The 20,437-nt window shown below is 53.0% G+C and overlaps 1 protein-coding gene across 7 annotated transcripts in view; it reads right to left on the bottom strand.

Moving 5' to 3' along the window:
• The window catches only part of NTNG2 (netrin G2), an 81,989-nt gene that overhangs the window by 10,874 nt on the left and 50,678 nt on the right, over nt 1-20,437 (bottom strand). For 6 of the 7 annotated variants that reach the window (XM_039461519.2, XM_039461517.2, XM_074394583.1 and 3 more), the window contains 2 exons: nt 7,099-7,271; nt 3,435-3,458 (listed from right to left, as the gene is read on the bottom strand). In XM_039461519.2, coding sequence (XP_039317453.1) covers nt 3,435-3,458; nt 7,099-7,271 — 197 coding nt within the window. Of the gene's footprint in view, nt 1-2,602; nt 3,459-7,098; nt 7,272-20,437 lie in introns of those variants that run through there. The other variant, XM_039461520.2, reaches the window with a different exon arrangement.

The raw sequence follows: 20,437 nt of genomic DNA on the forward strand, positions 1-20,437 counted from the left end.
AGGCAAGAGAATCATTTGAACCTGGGAGGCAGAGGTTGCAGTGCGCCAGGATTGCGCCATTGCACTCCAGCCTGGGCCACAGAGCAAGACTCTGTCTCAAAAAAAAAAAGCACTACCTCACAGATCCTAGAGGCCTCAGGGCAATAGCTGTGGCTGAGTTGCCATGCCCTGAGCTCAAATCCTGCCAGCGCCTCTCCATAATCCTGGGACCCTGGGCAACTGCCTCTTTCTTTTTTCTTCTGAAACAGCTTGATTGAGGTGTAATTTACATATCATAAAATCCAGCTGCTGCTTCCTAAACCTCAATCCCCTCACCTGTGGGACTAGGAATAACAGCCTCCACCTCACAGAGCTGTGAGCCCAGAATATGATGATCCAATGATCCGAGCACAGCCTTTAGCCCAGGAGAACTCACCCTCAGCAACTGCAATGATCATCTTTATTAATGGGGGCTCCGGGCAGGAGATTCAGCTGCTGAAGAGGAGGGAGGAGCCCCTAGACGTGGGCTGGGGAGGCCACTGGCTCCACATTGGAGCCACCTCCTCCCCTAATGTCTCACTTCTTGACACAGGGCTGAGGGTGCAGAGCGACACTGTCTCACCAGGAGGGAGGTCGTGCCTCCTGCTCGCTGAGGGGGACCCTCACCTCCCCCACATTCACCACTCCAGCCTCTGACTTTTCCTCTTTAATTCCCGACTTTGCACAATCTGCCCAGACTCCCACGGCTGCCCTGGCACCAAGTCAGACGAAGGTTCGTGTGTGTGTGTGCGTGCGCGCGCGCGTGTGTGCGCGCGTGTGTGTGTGTTCGTGCATGCATGTATGTACATGTGCATGTGCACAAATGTGGCATGGAAAGTACCTGACTTCCCAGCCGGACAGACCACTGTTTCGGGACAGGCACAGCACCCGCCATCACTGTTTTTGCTTCTGTCTGCCTACCACAGGCTCAGTGCACTGGTCCCCTGTGTCTGGGCCAACCTGTGCTGAAGTCCAGAATTCTCAGAGTGACCCATGTCCTACACCTAAGGAGGACTCCTGAGCCAGGAGGCTTCCCCAAAATCCTCCAGTCTTCTAACCAGCCCCTGCCTCCTGTAAATGCCCCCCACAGTAGGAAGAGGGGACCGGCCCTGGATGGCCTAGGAAGGAGGAGGACTTTCTATCAACATTTGCCCCCGCTGGGGAGCCTGAGTGCCCACCTCGCAACAGGCGGAGGCAGGAACTGACAGAGAGGACTCTGTTCTTTCTCTGTTCTTTAGAAATGCCGCCCCTTCAGGGGGAAGGAGCAGTGGGGCAGGTCCCCTGGGATCAGAGAGAGAGGGAGGGAGGGCCAGGACACTGCCAAAGGGGTCAGGAGTCCCTACCAGGTCCTCCCTGCAGGGTGGTGGGGGACACGGTAGGGCAGGCGGTTGAGGCACCCCTCCCTGGCTGGTACCAGGAAGAATTTTCCTTGGTCACCGTCTTCCTGGTGGCTTCTGGGAAGAATAAATCCTTTCAGCAGCTGGCACTTGCAGTGCACAGAGTCCAGGGACACTCCCCAGGTGAGTCCAGGGGAGGGCAGGGGCCCACCCCAGCACCCCCAACCTTGAATACATGCGAATCCCTCCTCTGGAGGGGAGTGAGAATCAGGTTTCCATGCTTGTCTGTGGCAGGACCCTGAGCAGGCAGAATGTCTGCCCCTGGCCTGGCCTTGGACCACACACACAGCCCCCAAATTCCCTGCAGCCCCTGGTGTCCAAACCCGGCTCCAGAGGCACCCTCTGCCCTGTTGATCAGAGACCTTTGCTTTCTGGGCTAATCCTGCTCTGTCCATCCCATGGTGGACTGCTGAGGGGCTGGGGACAGAGAAGCCCTGGGCGCCAGGTGTGGGCGGGGCTCCAGGACCACGGAGGAAGAAGCCTTGTTGGAAGACAAGGCCGGTCTTCGGCTGCATGTCAGGATGGCCTCACTGCCCCCAGCACCTTTCCTCCCAGTTCCCCCAGCCGTCTGGCCACACTGGTCTGGGACCCCTTCCAAGCAATGGCTTGGAGGGGCAGGAGGAAGACAATTTTGGAAGCTCGACTGACCCTTGAGTCCCCTGGCTGGGCTCAGGAACAGGCTGACCCAAGCTACCTAGAAGCCCCTTTGGCCTGTGGCCTCCCAGCTCTAGGGCTCTAGTGTCTCTAAGAGCCAAGCCCCTGCTCTCCCCTGAGGGCTGCCGACCCTCCCACCCCGCAAGAAGCAGTGACTCAGGTTAGAAGCGGGAGAGGAGGGACGGCAGGGGTCACTGGACCCTGGCACCCACCTGTGGGCTGTGGGGTGCTGGGAGCTGTGGGGGCCCAGACAGTGGACGTAGAGGGGACAGAAGTGGTGGGGGCCCTTGTCACTGCCGTGGTGGCTGCGGTGGCCACAGGGCCTTTGGGGTTGGGGTCTTTCTGGGGCCTGCTGATGCCTGGTGAGAGATGGGAAAAGGAAGAGAGGATGGGGGGTTGCCGGGGTGGGGACACCACAGAGAAGCAACTTACCACGGCCGTGCAGACCAGCATTCCCACAGGGTCCAGCATCTTTCTGTCGCCCTCTTGGCACTGGCTTCCCAGCCAGAGGCTCTCTGGGTCCGGAAAGGACAACTTGGATAGGATATGGGGCCCCAGAGAGCCCTGGTGGAGGGTGACGGCATGTCCCAGAGGCATTGCTGAGATTTGGGATCTGCTACTGGCTGGCTCTTGACATTGACCAGCCCTTTCCTGCTGCCTCTCAGAGCAGATGGCCACCTCCCAGAGGGAGGGGCTTGCAAGGCTGAAATGGGGGGCTGTGCCTGGCACCCTGTGAGCGTTTGGGGATAGCCTCGATGGCGTTCACGGATAGCCTGTGGGCACCATGTCACCCTTGCCCTCCTGGAGAACTCTCAGGACCCCAACCTCCTGCAGGTACCCCTCCCTGGACCGACTCTCCTGAGACTTGAGCTGACCTGGACAAGCAGAGCCCCGGGCCAAGCTGGCTGGAGAGGCTGCCAGGGGTAGGCTGCCTCCACGGTCAGGCTGGGCGGCAAAGTCTGCCCTGGTCAGGGAAGGTCACCCGCCTCTTGCCTGGCAGGAGAGACTCCTCTCCCAGATCTGAGTGGGAGAAGAGGCCCAGGTGGCAGGAGGAATGGGGAGTCCACCCAGGGGTCAAGGGACCTGCCAAAGGTCCTGTCCTGTTTTCCAAAGCAGCACTGACGGAGCTCCTGGGAGAGCCTGGGATATGGGGCCGCAGGCCACGGACAAACGACACATGACACATGACGTGATGTGGAGGGGTGAGAGGTGGAGAAGCAGATGGGGCATAATTAGAGGAGAGAGTGCATAGGTCCAAGTCCCAGAGGGGACACCGAAGCCCCTTTTTTTCTCTCCTGCTTTTTCCAGGACATGCAGAGGCTGGTACAGTGGGGCCCCGGCCGCCCTCCGAAGGCGTGTACTTACTGCCAAAGGAACCTGCAGCGGAACCTGCGGGAGAGAGAGGGGTGTGAGCCGGCTGCCTGTGGGGGAGGGGCCGGCAGGGCAGGAGAAACACTTGGGGGTCCCCCTCTCTCAAGAACACCTGCCCCACTACACGGCTGCTAGCAGTGGTGGTGACGTGCAGGGTGCGGGACAGGGGCGGATTATCCCGTTTCATCCTCACTGCAGCCCTGGGAGAGAGGAGCCACTGTTGGCCCATTCTGCAGATGGAGACACTGAGCCTCAGAGCCATGACTTATCCTTGGGGACATGCTGACGGGTGCCAAACCCTCCACAGGGAGCTGCACACACACTCCTCTTATTTTAGACTTTTGGACCCACTGGGGAGTGCAGGACAAGGACGCTGTATGCAGGGTTCTGGTCCAACAAAGGCACCGTGGCTGGAAAAGCAGCCGAGAAACCCTGGGAGCCGCCGGCAGGGGTCAAATGCGTCCCACGTGCCGGGCACGGCATCAACATCCCCTGCATGAACCGCACCATCCTCACAAAAAACCGGTGGGGGAGTTTCCTTCCTGATTCCACAGCGAGGACACACGGCTGGGGAGAAATACAGCTGGGAGTGGGCGCGGCCTGAGTCAAATCTGGTGGGTCTCCGTGTGTCCAGGGGATGCAGGAGGCCGATGATCCTGGTGTGACCAGGGTGAAATCCCAGGGTGAGATTCATCACAGTTGCAAAAGGGAGTTGGTGCCACAGCTTTCCCCACGGAGTCCCCGAGAAAGGGCGCTGTGGGATCGGCAGTGGGATGTGTGGCACGTGGGTTTCTCCCGGGCAAGCCAAGGCCACGGCCAGCAGGACAGCCCAGGAGGCCTGAGAGGAGGAGCCCATCCTCACCCACTCCTTCCCCCACCTCCAGGTCTGCGTAGACATCTGCTAGACCTTCAGGACACGTCAGAATGCGGCCACAGTGAGCAAGGGCTCAGACTGGGTGGTGGCCAAGTGAGGCCCCGTGGGGACGGGTGGGACATGGGTGGAGCACAGGGAGATCCTGGGGCCTCTAAGTTGGGCCCTGGAGGGCAAGGAGCCGGCCATGAGGGCAGACAGGTGAGGGCTACTGCGGGGCTGAGGGGGGCTTTGGGAGAGATGGGGGGATGGAAGGAAGTTGGAAGAATGTAGGGGGAGTCACCAGTCAAGGTGACCCCCAGACTTGCAGCTTGGCCCCGTGGGGGTCCATGCCACTTACTGAGGAGGGGTCACGACAGGGGCAGGTGAGGGCAAAATCAGCCTCTGTCTCCTTGGGCTGTTTCCTGCTGGAGCCCCAGGGAAGGCAGGAGGCTCGGGCGCTGAGGACAGCAGCGCCTCCAGCCTCACTACTGCCCCTGCAAACGCCAGAAGAAACCCCTCCTTCCTGGGGCTTGGGGGACTCCCAGGGAAGCAGGAGGTGGGGCCAGCTCTGGGAGTCTCCCCTAAATAAGGAAGCCGCAGCTGCCCAGCCCCTACAGGCCTGTCTGTCCATTGTTGGCTAGACCAGAGGTGGTGACTGGGGGTGAGGGTGGGGACAGTGGGTCCTCCTAGGTGTGCCCAGCAGGTAAGAGCCTCAGGCCCATCGATGGGCAGACGGGAGGCCTTGCAGGACAGGGGACAGGTGCAGGGGACAAGTAGAAGATAAAAGCCAGACATGGCCAGACGCGGTGGCTCATGCCTGTAATCCCAGCACTTTGGGAGGCCAAGGCAGGAGGGTCACTAGAGCTCAGGAGTTCGAGACCAGCCTGGGCAACATGGCAAAACCTTGTCCCTACAAAACCACATAAATTAACTGGGCTTGGTGGCGTGTGCCTGTGGTCCCAGCTAGTTGGGAGGCTCAAGTGGGAGGATCGCTTAAGTCCGGGAGGTTGAGGCTGTGGTGAGCCGTGACTGCGCCACTGCACTGCAGCCTGGGCGACAGCGTGAGACACCTGTCTCTAAAAAAAAACAATAATAAGGAGGGCGTGATGATGGAGAGAACAGAGGCCGGGAGGAGGGAAGGGAGAGAGGCCCTCAGGAAAGACAAAGGAGAGGCGAATCTGTGAGTCAGGGAGAGAGCGACAGCTACTGAAGAGAGGCCTCGGGAAAGGCTCTGGACAAAGAACTGGGGACAGGAAGCTGGGAGGAGGCAGCGGCTGGAGTGGGCTGCCAGCCCCTGGGGTGCTCTTTGTGCCTTTGAAGACCCGAGAGTGCTGTTTGGTGCCTGCCAAGTCACCCCTTCAAAGGCCTGTCTGGCTGCCTGCTGCAGCACATGCATGACGGGCCTGTCATGGCCTCTGCACGTGGCTTTCAGCTTTGATCAGCCTAAAGTCACGTAAATCTTTCACCCATCCAGGGAGGATGCCCAGATGGGGTGCAGGAGCCCACTGCCCCGGCCTGGTGTGGGCATCAGATCCAGTAGCTGCTCTAAGCCCTGGTGTTTGCACGGAACTCACTGTGAGACCCGGGAAGGCCCTGAGAGTCACTGGGCCTCGGTCTGCTCATCTGGAGAATGGGCCGTAATGACACCGCCCTGTGGGGCTATGTGAGGGCAAAGTAAGATGAAGCAGAAAGTGCCTGGGAGGGCCTTGGGCACCAACCACACACTTGAGAACCACCGACATCTGAAAAATGGCCACGGTGGGGGTCAGGGAGAGCACCCCCCAGGGCATCTGTGCCCTGCTCCACTTGCAGCCCAGGGGCTCCCTGGCATTCTGATTTCATGGAGACAGCGTGGATTATGCTGGGACCCCCGGAGTGGGAGTCCTCAGAGGAGGTCTATGATGCAGGAGTGAGTGGCAGGCCCCGGGGATGGCTCCCCTGGCACGGCTGAGCGAGGACAGGACGACGGTGGCAGAGAGCGCGTGCGGGGCCCCGTGGAGCTGCCCACACACGCCTCTTATTTTAGACTTTTGGCCCCACTGGAGCGAGAAGGACAAGGACACTGTACGCAGGGTTCCTGTCTGACAAAGGCAGCATGGCTGGAAAACCGGCCGAGAAACCCTGGGAGCCACCGCCAGAGGTCAAGCCGCCGCCAGAAGTTGAGGACACAGCTGTAAAATGGGCTAATAGGAGCCCAGCTCCCAGGGCTGCTCTGAGGACGGTGGGGAGTGCTGAACACGCGACACTTGGCTTTTGTGGCTCACTCCAAACACCCCAGAGATGCTCATGATCAGGGATGCTGCTGCTGATCCCCTCACCTGAAGTGGGGTCCCCACCCCATCACTTCCTGCCATCCCAAGGGTGTCCCCGGTCAGCCTTCAGGGGCCAAGAAGGGGAAGCGTTGCAGAAATGCTGCTGAGCAGCTCATCTGGGGTTTCCCTGCGGACCAGGGCTGGAAGGGCAGCTTAGCGTTCTGCAGGATGCAGGTGTGCTAGATGGACTTGTTAACAAACCTGGTGCGTGGGAGCTGCAGAACAAGGGGTGTGTGTGTGTGTGTGTGTGTGTGTGTGTGTGTGTGGGCATGCATGCCTGTGTGTTTCTGTGCATGCACGTTTGTGCGTTTATATGTGTATCCATGCCCGTGCATGCAGCTCGTATCTTCCTGTGTGCACATTTGCATGCATGTGCCCTCGTATGTGCCTGTGTGCCAGTGTGTGTGTGTGTGTGTGTGTCTGATCCACAGCTCCTGGATGGGTGGGGGAGACTGCAGCCATGTGGGTGCGTGGCCCGGGTCGTGGCACGTACAGGCATTGGGAGAGCCGTGGGGCAGCGGCAGGTAGGAGCCGGCCCGCCAGGACCGGGTGCGGAAGTTCTTCTTGCACTTGCCGCAGTCAGGGCCGGTGGTGTTGTGCTCGCACTCGCACTGCAGGCTGCCCTCCCGGACAGAGCACAGATTGGCGTGCAGATTGCACTTGCACCTGGGGAGACACCGAGATGGCAGAGATGTCAGAGCGCTCATGGGCAGCCTGGCCTGGACTTTGGGGAAAGGAGTGCCTCCCAGGAGGTGTTGGGCTGCCCAGGAAGAAACCCTGGAGGCCACCAGCCCAAGCTTCAGGCCAGAAACTCCTTGATTCCCCCTGCTGCGGAGAGATCAACGCCATGTGTTCCGAAGGCTGCCCCTACACGCACTGTGTGGCTCTCCTCTCCACTCTGATGCTGGTTTCAGTGATTCCCCACATCTCAGCTGGGGAGAGGGATGATACTCCCTTGTCCTAGACGTTAGATTCTTAGTAACGCAGCTTCAGATCACCCTCAGACCGCACCCCTCACCCAACTTTTTTTTTGAGATGCAGTCTCACACTGTCATCCGGGCTGGAGTGCAATGGCCTGATCTCGGCTCATTGCAACCTCTACCCCTCCTTCCCCCTCCCCCGTTCAAGTGATTCTCCTGCCTCAGCCTCCCGAGTAGCTGGGATTACCAGTGTTCACCACCACGCATAGCTAATTCTTTTGTAGCTAATTCTTTTGTAGAGATGGGGTTTCTCCATGTTGGCCAGGCTGGTCTCGAACTCCCGACCTCGTGATCTGCCCGCCTCGGCCTCCTGAGTGCTGGGAGTGCTGGGATTACAGGCATGAGCCACATTCCTGGCTTGATCACCCTAGCTCTTGACTGAGGTGGGTTGATGGGTGGCAGGGGCTGCTGCCAGCCCCTGGTGTAGACGGGGACCTGGCCATGGGCTGCATCTCATTGTGTAGACAGGCACCTGGCTTTGGGCTGGACCTCTGCTGTCGGCTTGTGGCCCACGGCCACTCCCTTGAGGGTGACAGAACCCCCGAACTCCCGCACCCTGTCAGTTCATCCACACATGTATTATTCATCCATTCATTCAAATATTTAGAGGCGACTCATTATTCTGAAAACTGGTAAATAAAGGGAAAGAATCAAGCATTTATCCTGCCTGTCCTATATAAACTGTACCTCAGGGTAACTGACAGTTGATGAGGGGAAGTTTCTTTTTATAGAAGCATTTCAGGAGAGAATTAGCAGTCCCTGATGAACGAATGGCTCCAGGCACGGAGTCGCACCAGCCCCAAACTTCCCAAGAGACGCCAGCAGAGAGTGAGCGTTTCTAGAAGAACACACCCCCACGCGGAGCTGTCTCACCAAAGCAACGGAACCTGAATCAGATCAAGTCTCTAGATCCAGATGTGAGCACCCAGGAAAGACGGAGGACAGAGCATCACACTGACTGACACCAGGGGGCGACGTCTGCAAGATCCGGACTGGAGGATACTCTGGCAGTAATGGCCCAGTTTTTTCAACCGATAAGGAGTTGCATGGGAGAAAAAATTGATAGGGAAAAAGGATGGACCTAGAGCAAGAGCAGCTTCAAAAACATACCAATTAATGGCAGAAGCGAAGCTCCTCTGGCCCTTGGTTCAAACAACCTGTAAAATCAAACACGCAAACAAATGCAACGTTTATTTATGAGATAACTGGAAATTTGGACATTGCCTATATTAGATGACATTAAATTAATGTTTACTAGGTATGATAATGATAGTGTGGCTATGTTTTTTAAAGTCCCTATCTTTTAGAAGATCACACAGGCCAGGCGTGGTGATGCACATCTGTAATCCCAGCACTTTAGGAGGCTGAGGCAGGAGGACTGATTGAGCCCAGGAATTTGAGGTCAGCCAGGGTAACATAGTGAGATCCTGTTTCTACAAAAAATTTACAAAATAGCCAGTGTGGTGGCGCATGCCTGCAGTCCTAGCTGCTCAAGAGGCTAGGGCGAGGGGATCCCTTGAGCCCAGGAGTTCGAGGCTGCAGCGAGCCATGTTTGTACCACTACACTGTAGCCGGGGAACAGAGCAAGACTGTTTAAAAAAAAAGGGTGGGGGGCAGGTGTGGTGGCTCACGGCTATAATCCCAGCATTTTAGGAGACCAAGGCAGGTGGATCACCTGAGGTCAGGAGTTCGAGACTAGCCTGGCCAACAGGGCAAAATCCCATCTCTACTAAAAATACAAAATTAGCCAGGTGTGGTGATGCATTCAGTAATCCCAGCTACTGAGAGGCTGAGGCAGAAGAATTCCTTGAACCTGGTAGGTGGAGGTTGCAGTGAGCCATTGCACCACTACACTCCAGCTTGGGAAACAGAGCAAGACTCCATCTGAGAGAGAGAGAGAGAGAGAGAGAGAGAGAGAGAGAGAGAGAGAGAGAGAGAAAGAGAAATACACATAGAAATATTTACAGATAAAATTATCTGATCGGCAGAGGTACAGATGAAACGAGAAGGTCCACTAGTTGATAACTACAGTCAGGTGGGGGGAATACAGAGGTGCATCATAGCAGATTCTTTCTTTGTGTCGGAAATTCTCCATGATAAAAAGCGGAAGAGAGAGAGTGTGTTCTATATCCTGATACGGGAAGATTTCCAAGATATATTGTCAATATTTGGAAAAAGCAAATTGCAGAACAATGGGTTTAGCAGAATCCTATTTTTATTAAAATATGCAAATAAAAATATTTATCAGGCACCTGTTACGTGGCAGGCTCTGAGCTGGGAACAGTGAGTGTAACATCAACGAAGCAGATGGCTCCCTGCCCCGATGGTGCTTGGGGTCTAGCAGGGAGACAATGAACACAATCAGTGACTGGAAGGGACAGGGAGGGAGGATAAACAGGCGGCACACAAGGGGTTTTTGGGGCGCTGAGACCATTCTTTAAGATGCCACGATGATAGATACCTGGCATTACGCATATGGCAAAACCCACTGACGTGTCTGCCACAGAGTAAGTCCTAATGTAAACCGCAGGCTCTAGTGAATGATACTCAAAACTGTAACACACATACCCCATGACAGGGGACACTGTGCAGGGAAATGAGAACTTTCTGTACTATCTGCTCAGTTTTCTGTAAAGCTAAAACTGCTCTAAAAATAAGATCTATTAATTATAAAAATAAGAATCACAGACAGCTTCAAGTGTTCACTTCAACTCTTAAAAAAGCCCAAGCGTTGTGCAAAGAAGAAGGTATCTCGGGAGTCCAGGCTTTCCAGGAAGAACAGTTGCTTTTTTTTTTTTTTTCAGACAGAGTCTTGCACTGCAGTGCAGTGGCGTGATCTCAGCTCACCGCAACCTTTGCCTCCCGGGTTCAAACGATTCTCCTGCCCCAGCCTTCCGAGTAGCTGGGACTACAGACGACGGCCTCCACGCCCGGCTGATTTTATATTTTTAGTAGGGATGGGGTTTCACTATGCTGGCCAGGCTGATCTCCAACTCCTGACCTCCTGATCCTCCTGCTTCAGCCTCCCACAATGCTGAGATTACAGGCGTGAGCCACTGCACCCGGCCTGGTCCGTATTTTATATCACTGTAACTGCTTCATGGAGAATGGCTTGTCTGGGAGACAAAAGCCTGGGCAGGGAGAGCAGTGAGACCCCGCAGACCGAGGCCTGGACCAGGGCTGGGCACCGGGGCCCACCCATCTGGCCCGGGGTGTGTGGGGTTGCCCCCTTCCTGGCTCCCGTCCTTTCAGAGATGGTTTCCAGGAGGTGTAACTGACATCTCTTCTCTCTTCATGCTTCCCTTCTGCTGGGCTGGGTGAGACTTCTTCTCTTCTCATCTCACACTCCCCAAATCCTCCCGGATGCCACAGGCTGCGGGGTTTCCTCCTCTTGTTCAGCCTCCCTCACGTATCAGTCCTGCCAGGAGCTTCCTCTGAGCCCTCCTGCCTCGGCTCTGCCTCGCTTCTGTCCCCATCTGACTGGGAATGAAGGTTCCCTTGGGGCTGCCTTCCTGAGCAAGGATCTGGGTGGGGAAACGGTGGCCCCAGTATCCACCAAGCTGGGGCTCCCAGCTGACCCCCATCTGCCAGCTTTGGTCACCAGGGCTGCCTTCTTTCTTCGGATCTTCTCTCTGTCCTTGAATTATCCTGCAGAATGGTTAGGGAAATTGTGGCACATCCAGGCGACGGAATCTTTGTGTTTTTTTGAGACAGTCTCACTCTGTCATCCAGGCTGGAGTACTGTGGCATAATCTTGGCTCACTGCAACTTCGGCCCCTTGGGCTCAAGCAATTCTCCCTCTTCAGCTTCCCAAGTAGCTGGGACCACAGTTGCATGCCACCATGCCTGGCTAATTTTATTTTTATTTTTTGTGGAGATGGGGGTCTCCCTGTGTTGCCCAGGCTGGTCTAAAACCCCTGGGCTCAAGTAATCTGCCCACCTCAGCCTCCCAAAGTGCTGGGATTTAGAAATCTCATTTGAAGGCCTGGGTGGAGAAGGCAGCAGGTCCTGAGCGCATGCCTTTCCTCCCAGGAGAAAGAGAGAATCCTGCAGGCCCTGGGCTGGGGGCGGGAGAGGGGATGTTTGGGAACCCACCGATATAGGTTACATGCTGTCCACCGTGCCGTGATGCTCAGTTCCTAGGACAAAGGACATCTCTGAAATTCTCTGGAACAGAATTCCAGGGCAGAGCAAGGTCCCTGGCCAGCAGTGCCAGACACCACTGAAGTCTGTGTTATTTTAACTCCATCTTCCCCTGAGAGTCTGAACACTAACCCTGTTGAATTTTTACTGCAACACCAAGCTGAAATAAACAGAGCATTAAAAAGCCTGTTCACTCTTTCCCTGGTGTTCCTGTCCCTCCATTGCCATACCTGTGCTGCAGGTCTGCTATGTGCTTAGTTCTGGGAAAGGCACAGAGGGACATGGCAGGCAACTATTGGTACAGGTGACTCTTCTTTCTGGAGATGCCAGATCCGGAGATAGTCCTTGGCAAAGAAAGTTTCCGTGCTTAAACCTTTTTGGCCAAGCATATGATGGCTCTCCAAATCCCCTGATATCTATTCCTTGATCCTACCTCACTCCACTGAGGTGTCATAGTACATCTCAGCAGATTAAAGGCTCTGACAAGGCCTGCAGGGAGGAAACCTCTCTGACTGTATCTAACAAGAGTTTGTCTGCAAAATCTGACCTGGGGAGGTTTTAACTTCCTTCTTCTGAATTCCTATTTAACAACTCCCCTGAGCTGGCTGGAGAGGAACATCTCAGCTGTATGAAACCAGGGATGTGCTCTGTACCACTGGGCTGGGATATTTTTAGATATCAGCTACATAAAGAAAAGACTGCCATCAACTTTGGGTGATCACATTGACCTTGGCTTAGTAAAGATACATGGAAGACCAGCTGAATCCAATCAGCCATCGTGACAGTGAGAACAGGTAGCCATCAGATGTCAGAGCTGGACAGGCCAGGTAGTGCAGGTAGGGAGGTCACCCAAGGTCACGCAGCTGGTTTCTCCTGCCCCAAATCCAGACATCCCTCCCCAGCTGGCTCTGCCCAGGCCCCGTCCTGGCCAGCCCCTCCCATCAGTCCTGTCTTGTTTGGGAACAGGAGAAGATGTCCCAGCCTCTTCAACTCCCTGGCTGAGCCCCAGAACGAGCACAGTGCCTCCTCTTCTAAAGGAGAGAACTGCCCTGCCTGGCAGGGCTGCAGGGAGGAGCTGGCACAGAATCGGGCAAGGCAGGCAAGGCCGGCACAGACATGGCGCCTGGTCAATGCGGGGCCTTCCTGGCCCCCTGCTTTTTGCGGGTCACTGTGGTGGTACTGGCTCTGTGTCTGTGTGTGTGGACGTGGTGTTTTGTGGATGACCTCCTGACCTCTCTGCCTCTCGGTGCCCCTCTCTCGATGTCTCTGTCCAGCAGATGTTCTGATTTTGTTTTCCTCTGGGCCTTTGCAGATGCTGTTCCCTCTGCCTGGAATGTACTACAGGCTCCTCCCCTTCTCCTAGAGCTGACACTTAGAGGTGGTTTCGGATTCTAGGCCCAATGCCATTTCTTCGGGGAGACCTTTCACAAACCCTGACTCCAATCAGCCCCGGCTACACTCTCCCTCCCGAGAAAACTCATCATGCTCAGTGTTGGCTCCCAAAGTGGGGTATACCAGATGATCGGGGAAGATGGGCACATAGACTGTAAAATGGCTTTACAGGCTAGTCTTTATTTTTGAACACATAGTATGTTTTTTTAAAATGTCAAACTCATAAGACCTGGGATCTCAAAAATATGGCCTAAGGTCACATTTTTAAAAGTATATTAATTTAAAGAAATGATTAGGTAAACAAATAAATAAATAATATGGGACACCCACAGAAAAAGAATGAAGTTAAACCCTTACTTCATACCACATACAAAAATTAACTCAAAATGAATCAAAGACCTGCAAACTAGAAAACTCTCAGATGGAAACGGAGGGAGCTGGGTACGATGGCTCACAACTGTAATCTCAGCACTTTGGGAGGCTGAGGCGGACAGATCACCTGAGGTCAGGAGGTGGAGTTGGTCAACACAGTGAAAACCCATCTCTACTAAAAATACAAAAATTAGGGAGATGCGGTGGTGGGCACCTGTAATCCTAGCTACTTGGGAAGTCTTGAGGCAGGAGAATCACTTGAACCCAGGAGGCAGAGGTTGCAGTGAACTGAGTTTGCACTGCGGCTTGAGCACAGAGGGAGACTCTGTCTCAAAAAAAAAAAAAAAAAAAAAGAAGGAAACACAGGGGCAAATCTTCATGACCTTGAATTAAGCAATGGTTTCCTTAGACAGGATGCCAAAAGCAAAAGCAACAGAAAAAAAAAATAGGTAAATTAGACTTCATCAAAACTAAATATTTTTGTACTTCAGAGGACACTGTCAGGAAAGTGAAAAGACAACCCACAGAATGGGAGAAAAATTTGCAAGTCATGACATAGCTGAAAAGGAACTTATCTCTAGAATATCTAATGAACACTTAAAACTCCATAATAAAACGACAAGTAATCCAGTTTTTAAAATGAGGAAAGGATCGGCACAGACATTTATCCAAAGACGACACACAAATGACCAACAAGCACATGAAAAAATGCTCAACATCGTACCCTGAGCCTACAGCCGTCAGGGCTGTGCAAACCAGAGCATAATGAGATGCCGATTCACACTCACCACGGTGGGGAGAGTCAAAAAGACGGGTCATCATGTGCTAGTGAGGATGCAGAGAAATTAGAACTCTCGGATGTTGCTGATGGGAATATAAAATTGTGTAGTTGCTGGTGAGCGTCCCAGCACTTTGGGAGGCCAAGGCAGGTGGATCACAAGGTCAGGAGTTCAAGAGCAGCCTGACCGACATGGTGAACCCCGTCTCTACTAAAAATACAGAAATTAGCTGGGAGTGGTGGTGTGCATCTGTAATCTTAACTACTTGGGAGGCTGAGGCAGGAGAATCACTTGATCCGGGGAAGCGGAGATTGCAATGACCCGAGATCATGCCACTGCACTCCAGCCTGGGTGACAGAGCGAGACTCCATCTCAAAAAAAACAAAAACAACAACAACAAAAAAACAATACCCAAAACAACAACAACAAAAAACCCACAAAAAACAAAAATTGTGCCGCTGCTTTGGAAAGTGGTCTGGACCTTCTGCAAAAGGTGAACTTAGAGCTACCCAGTAATTCTACCTAGACATACAACCAAGAGAAATGAAAACTTGTGTCTACACGAAACGTGTATATGAATATTCATAGCAGCATTGCTAATAATTGTTAAAAAGTGGGAACAACCCAATGTCCATCAACAGAAAAACAAAATGTGGTGTAAACAAGCAATGGAATACTACACAGCCATAAAAAGAAATGAAACACTGACACACACTATGACATGGATGGACCTTGAAAACATTATGCCAAGTGAAAGCAGCCAGTCATGAAAGGCTACATATTGCATAATTTCTTTTTTTTTTCTTTTTGAGACAGAGTCTCACTCAGTCACCCAGGCTGAAGTGCCGTGGTGTGATCTTGGCTCACTGCAACCTCTACCTCCTGGGTTTAAGCAATTCTCCTGCCTCAGCCTCCTGAGTAGCTGGGATTACGGGTGCCCACCACCGTGTCTGGCTAATTTTTGTATTTTTAGTAGAGACGGGGTTTTGCCATGTTGGCCAGGCTGGTCTTGAACTCTTGACCTCAAGTGATCCTCCGGCTTGGGCCTCCCAAAATGCTGGAATTACAGGCATGAAGCACCGTGCCAGGCAATATTGTATAGTTTCATTTACACAAACTATCTAGGATAGGTAGATGTTGTCTTTTTTTTTTTTCTTTTGAGACAGAGTCTTGCTCCGTCACCCAGGCTGAGTGCAGTGTCATGATCACAGCTCACTGCAACCTCTGCCTCCCAGGTTCAAGTGATTTTCCTGCCTCAGCCTCCCAAGTAGCTGAGATCACAGGCATATGCCACCATGCCCTATCATAGTGGGTGTTTTTTTTAGGGTGATGAAAATGTTCTAGAATCTACTGTGGTGAGGCTGTACAACTCTGTGAATAATCTAAAAGTGATGGGATCGTACACTTTAAATGGGTGGATTTGTACAACGTGTGAATTACATCTTGGTAAAGCTGTGAGTGAATGAATGAATGAATGGGGTGTGGGGAAGCAGCGAAGGGCTGACCTGCATGCCTACAGCTTACAGGTTTTTCTTGCAGCATCTCTCCAAAAATCGTCAGAGATTTGTTTTACCATCTGCATACACCTATCACGCTGTGCCTCAAAGAAAGGGTCCTGGGTAGAGAGCTGATGCCTGAGCGCTCACTTTGCATAAGGAACGGTTCTGAGAGCGCCTCCCGAATTAGCACATTGGCCCTTCATAACAATCTTACGAATGACGTGTCATTATTATGTCCATTGCGCAGATGGGAAGACTGAGGCCTGGGTTGGTGAAGTGAGCTACCTGAGGTCCCACAACTGGTAAGGGGCAGAGGCAGGACTTGAATCCAGGCAGCTCGATTCTGAGCCACAGTTAGTGTCTGTGGTCCGGGGTGGCCCATGGGGCAGAAGCCCAGGAACCGGCTATGGTGCTGGCGGGCAGGGCTTCTGCCTGGCTCATGGTGCACATAGCTGTGCTGCCTGCACAGATTCTTGACCAACCCGAGTCTCGGCTTTCTCACCTGAATAGTGGGAAACACTCAGGCTACCAGCCTTCAGTGATTTCTCTGCCCTGTTCGGAAGGCCCTCGGGATTTGAAGTAGATGAAATAAATAAGCAAGCACATAGAAATAATTTGCTGAGCGCTCATACGTGGACGGACACCATGCATTATTAACCAGATCCTCATGAAAACCCCGAAAGCACTGTTCTTCCCACTTTACAGGTAAGAACGAGGCTCAGATGGGTCGAGGGCCAGGGCTCTGGGTGGAAGAAGCAGGCTTGGCAGTGGGGCCACATGGCGCTAGAGCTGGATCTCACAGCCACCTGCCCCTTGTGTCTCTCTCATTCCATGGGGACAATGAAGGCCAGGAAAGGGGCCACTAAGCCAGATGCCCCCATGCCTGCCACCTGTGGCCCTGCTTACCAATTCTGTGGCCCAGCCATGGCCAAGGAAATGCAGCCACCGAAGAAGAAAGAAGCCCCTTTGCCACGTGCCCTCCCGGCACCAGCCTCTGCCTGCATCTAGACCGGGGTGGGCAGCCTGGGCTCCTGGCTGCACTCCAGCCTGGATATTTCCCCTTCTTCTGTGGGACCAATTTTCCCAAGGGATCGCTCTCTGAATTTGACCTTCAGGAAGCATCCATCTCACCAGAAAACCATCGCCTGGGCCACCTGACCCCCCGACACAGCACTTTTCAGCTCATCCATCAGAAAGCATGATTTAATAACGAACATAGAGACAGGGCAAGCTGGCCAGCTCATGAGGCCAGCAGACCTTCCCAGGCCACCAGGGCTGTTCCCTCTCCATCCCTGCCCCACTGCAGAATCCCATGGCTTTAGTTCTTCAGACAGCAGCAGGAAAGCTCCATAGGACACACACACACACACACACAGAGAGAGAGAGAGAGAGAGAGAGAGAGAGAGAAACTAAGTCAGCAGCCAGATTCATACCTAGGTTTTGCTACTGATTTGCTAGGTGACTTTGAGCAAGTCACTTCTCTGGGTTTAATTTTTGCTAAATGTCTAATGCACTGCCTGGCACAGAGTAGGCACTCATGTCTGCAGAAAGCAGCAAGGGAGGTAGAGATAAGGCATGGGAGCTCTCTGTACAGCATCCGGCACGCAGTATTTGCTGGGTTAAAGGCCGTTTAGTGCCACCGCTGGGCTGCAGCATCAGGTTCACGGTGGCCAGACAGTCAGGTTCAAACCTCTGAACCTCTGGGCAAAGGCAGGTGACCAGTCTTGGGGAATCAGCCAGTGTCCTGTAACCCTGGGAAGTGGCTGTTCCCATGTGGCAGGGCTGTCGGGGGTCAGGGATGGGCGAGCTGAGCTGGTACCCTCGAGTGCTCAGTGCTGGGTCTGGCACAGAGTGTGCCGTCCGTAAACATCAGCTATTATTATTGTTACTGTTAAACAAGTGTTGCTATTGTTAACAGCCAAGTGACAGAGGGAGGGACAGAGTACAGGGACTCCTAGGTGCAAAGATGGGCCTCACCTGACTGCCTCAAGGTGCCTGACCCCAGGGAAGAACCCCTCATTCATGCTGTTTTGTCTAACACCTGCCCCAGAGCCTCCTTCAGCAGGCTGCATCCCCCCAAAACAAAGATGTTCAACCCATTCTCCAAGCCCCTGGGGCTCCCCACAAGGGGGAACACACCCACTGGCCTCTTGGAGGATTCAGTAATATATTGCCAGATATTTATCCTTTATTTGTGTATTTATTTATTTTGAGACAGAATCTTGATTTGGCATCTAGACTGCAGTGCAGTAGTGTGATCTCAGCCCACTTCAACCTCCACCTCCTGGGTTCAAGTGATTCTCCTGCCTCAGCCTCCTGAGTAGCTGGGTTTACAGGCGCGAACCACCACGCCCAGCTAATTTCAGTATTTTAGTATAGCTTGGGTTTCACTATATTGGCCAGGCCAGTCTTGAACTCCGGACCTCAGATGATCTGCCCACCTCGACCTCCCAAAGTGCTGGGATTACAGGTATGAGCCACTGCACCCGGCCTCCATTGGGCTCTTGGAGTCACTTCTCTGCTGAGTCCCGTGCCACGACAGTTGCCAGATTTCCAAAATAAAAATACAGGACACCGAGTTACATTTGAATTTTAGGCCCGGTGCAGTGGCTCATGCTGGTAATCCTAGCACTCTGGGAGGCCCAGGCAGGAGGATCACCTGAGGACAAAAGTTTGAGACGAGCCTGGGCAACATAGTGAGACCTCCATCTCTACAAAAAGTAAAAAACCTAAATTTATCAGGGCGTGGCGGTGAGCATCTGTCGTCTTAGCTACTTAGGAGGCTGAAAGAGGAGGACTGCCTGAGTCCAAGAGGTTGAGGCTGCAGTGAGCTGTGATCGTGCCACTGCACTGCACTTCAGCCTGGGTGACAAAGCGAGACCCTGTCTCTAAATATGTATATACACACACACACATATGTACATACACACACACATATATGTATACACACATATATACATACATATATACACAAACATCTATGTATACACACATATATACACATACATATATACACAAACATCTATGTATACACACATATATACACATACATATATACACACACATCTATGTATACATACATATATACACATACATATATACACACATCTATGTATACACACATATATACACATACATATATACACACATCTATGTATACACACATATATACATACATATATATACACACATCTATGTATACACACATATATACACATACATATATACACACACATCTATGTATACACACATATATACATACATATATACACATACATCTATTTATACACACATATATACACACACATCTATGTATACACACATATATACACACACATCTATGTATACACACATATATACACATACATATATATACACACATCTATGTATACACACATATATACATACATATATACACACACATCTATGTATACACACATATATACACACACATCTATGTATACACACATATATACGCACACATATGTATATACACATATATATTTGAATTTTAGATAAATAACTAATAATTTTGTTAGTACAAGTATGTTCCATGAAATAGTTGGGATATTCTTATCCTAAAAAGCAATGATTCCCTTGTTTATCTGAAATTCAGAATTAAGTGGGCATCTTGTATTTCCCCTGGCAGGTCCCCCTGCCACCCTGCTCACCCGTGTGGCTCTCTGGCCCCTCTGTTCAGGCCCCGACTTCTCTCTCGGCCTGATACGGGGCGCACTCACACGCCTGCTGCCAGCAAGGACAGAGCCACAGCCACCTTTCTCAGCTCAGTTTCCCTTTTTCTTGAATTGATGAGTCCCTAGGGAGCCCCCGGAGACCACAGCTGTTAGGAGGCAGTGCCAGGCTTCACCTCCAGGGGAATGCCCAACCCAGACAACTCAAGTTCTGGCAACGTGGCAGGCCCAGCTGGGGACCTGACAGCCACACGAAGGGCGACAGGGGCCCTGGCCCCTGCCAGGTGGGAGCGTGCCCTGCCCTGCAGGGAGGGGCAGGCAGTGCCCGGGAGCTGCTGCGGGGGCACCATCTGGACCCGGGCCTGGCACCAGTCGCTCCACAAAAATCGTGAGCGGGGCCCTTCCCTCCTCCCAGGGAGAGAAGATTGGGGGGTTTGGAGAGTCTCCCAGACAGGAGGGCGGGTGGAATGTAGGTCAACTCCTGGCTGCCGGAAAGAGTGATGTCATCCACTCCTTGAGGGGGACGATGGAGGAAGCGGTAAGTTTGGGTGAGCAGCCAGGGATGGTGCCGGAGCTGGGCAGGGAGGAGGAGGCCCCAGGGCTGGCTCCCCCAAGAGTCGAAGCCCCACGGGGATTTTGGAGCGTTCATGGTGATGGCTCTGAACTGTGGAGGGCAGGTGCTGGGTGGGGAGAGCTAGTCCCCAACTCTGCCAAAGCACCTCCTTGCAGAAGCGTGAGGGATCCTGGTCATTCACCACATTGCCTGGTCCCTTCCTTGTATGTTACCCCCGTCCCCACATTATTCCATGTCCAGTGTACGGAGACCAGCCTCGCAAAGCTCTGGTACCTTGAGGGCTAGACTACTATTTTAAAGCAGCCAACAGTGTTTTCCCATTTCCCTTGCCAGGTAGAGCATTTATCTTTGGGTGAAGAGTGTTCTTTTGTTTTGGGAAAAACATTTTCATGAGCCTCCGG

This window comes from Saimiri boliviensis, chromosome 2 (genome assembly GCF_048565385.1).
Source record: "Saimiri boliviensis isolate mSaiBol1 chromosome 2, mSaiBol1.pri, whole genome shotgun sequence".
NCBI lineage: Eukaryota > Metazoa > Chordata > Mammalia > Primates > Cebidae > Saimiri > Saimiri boliviensis.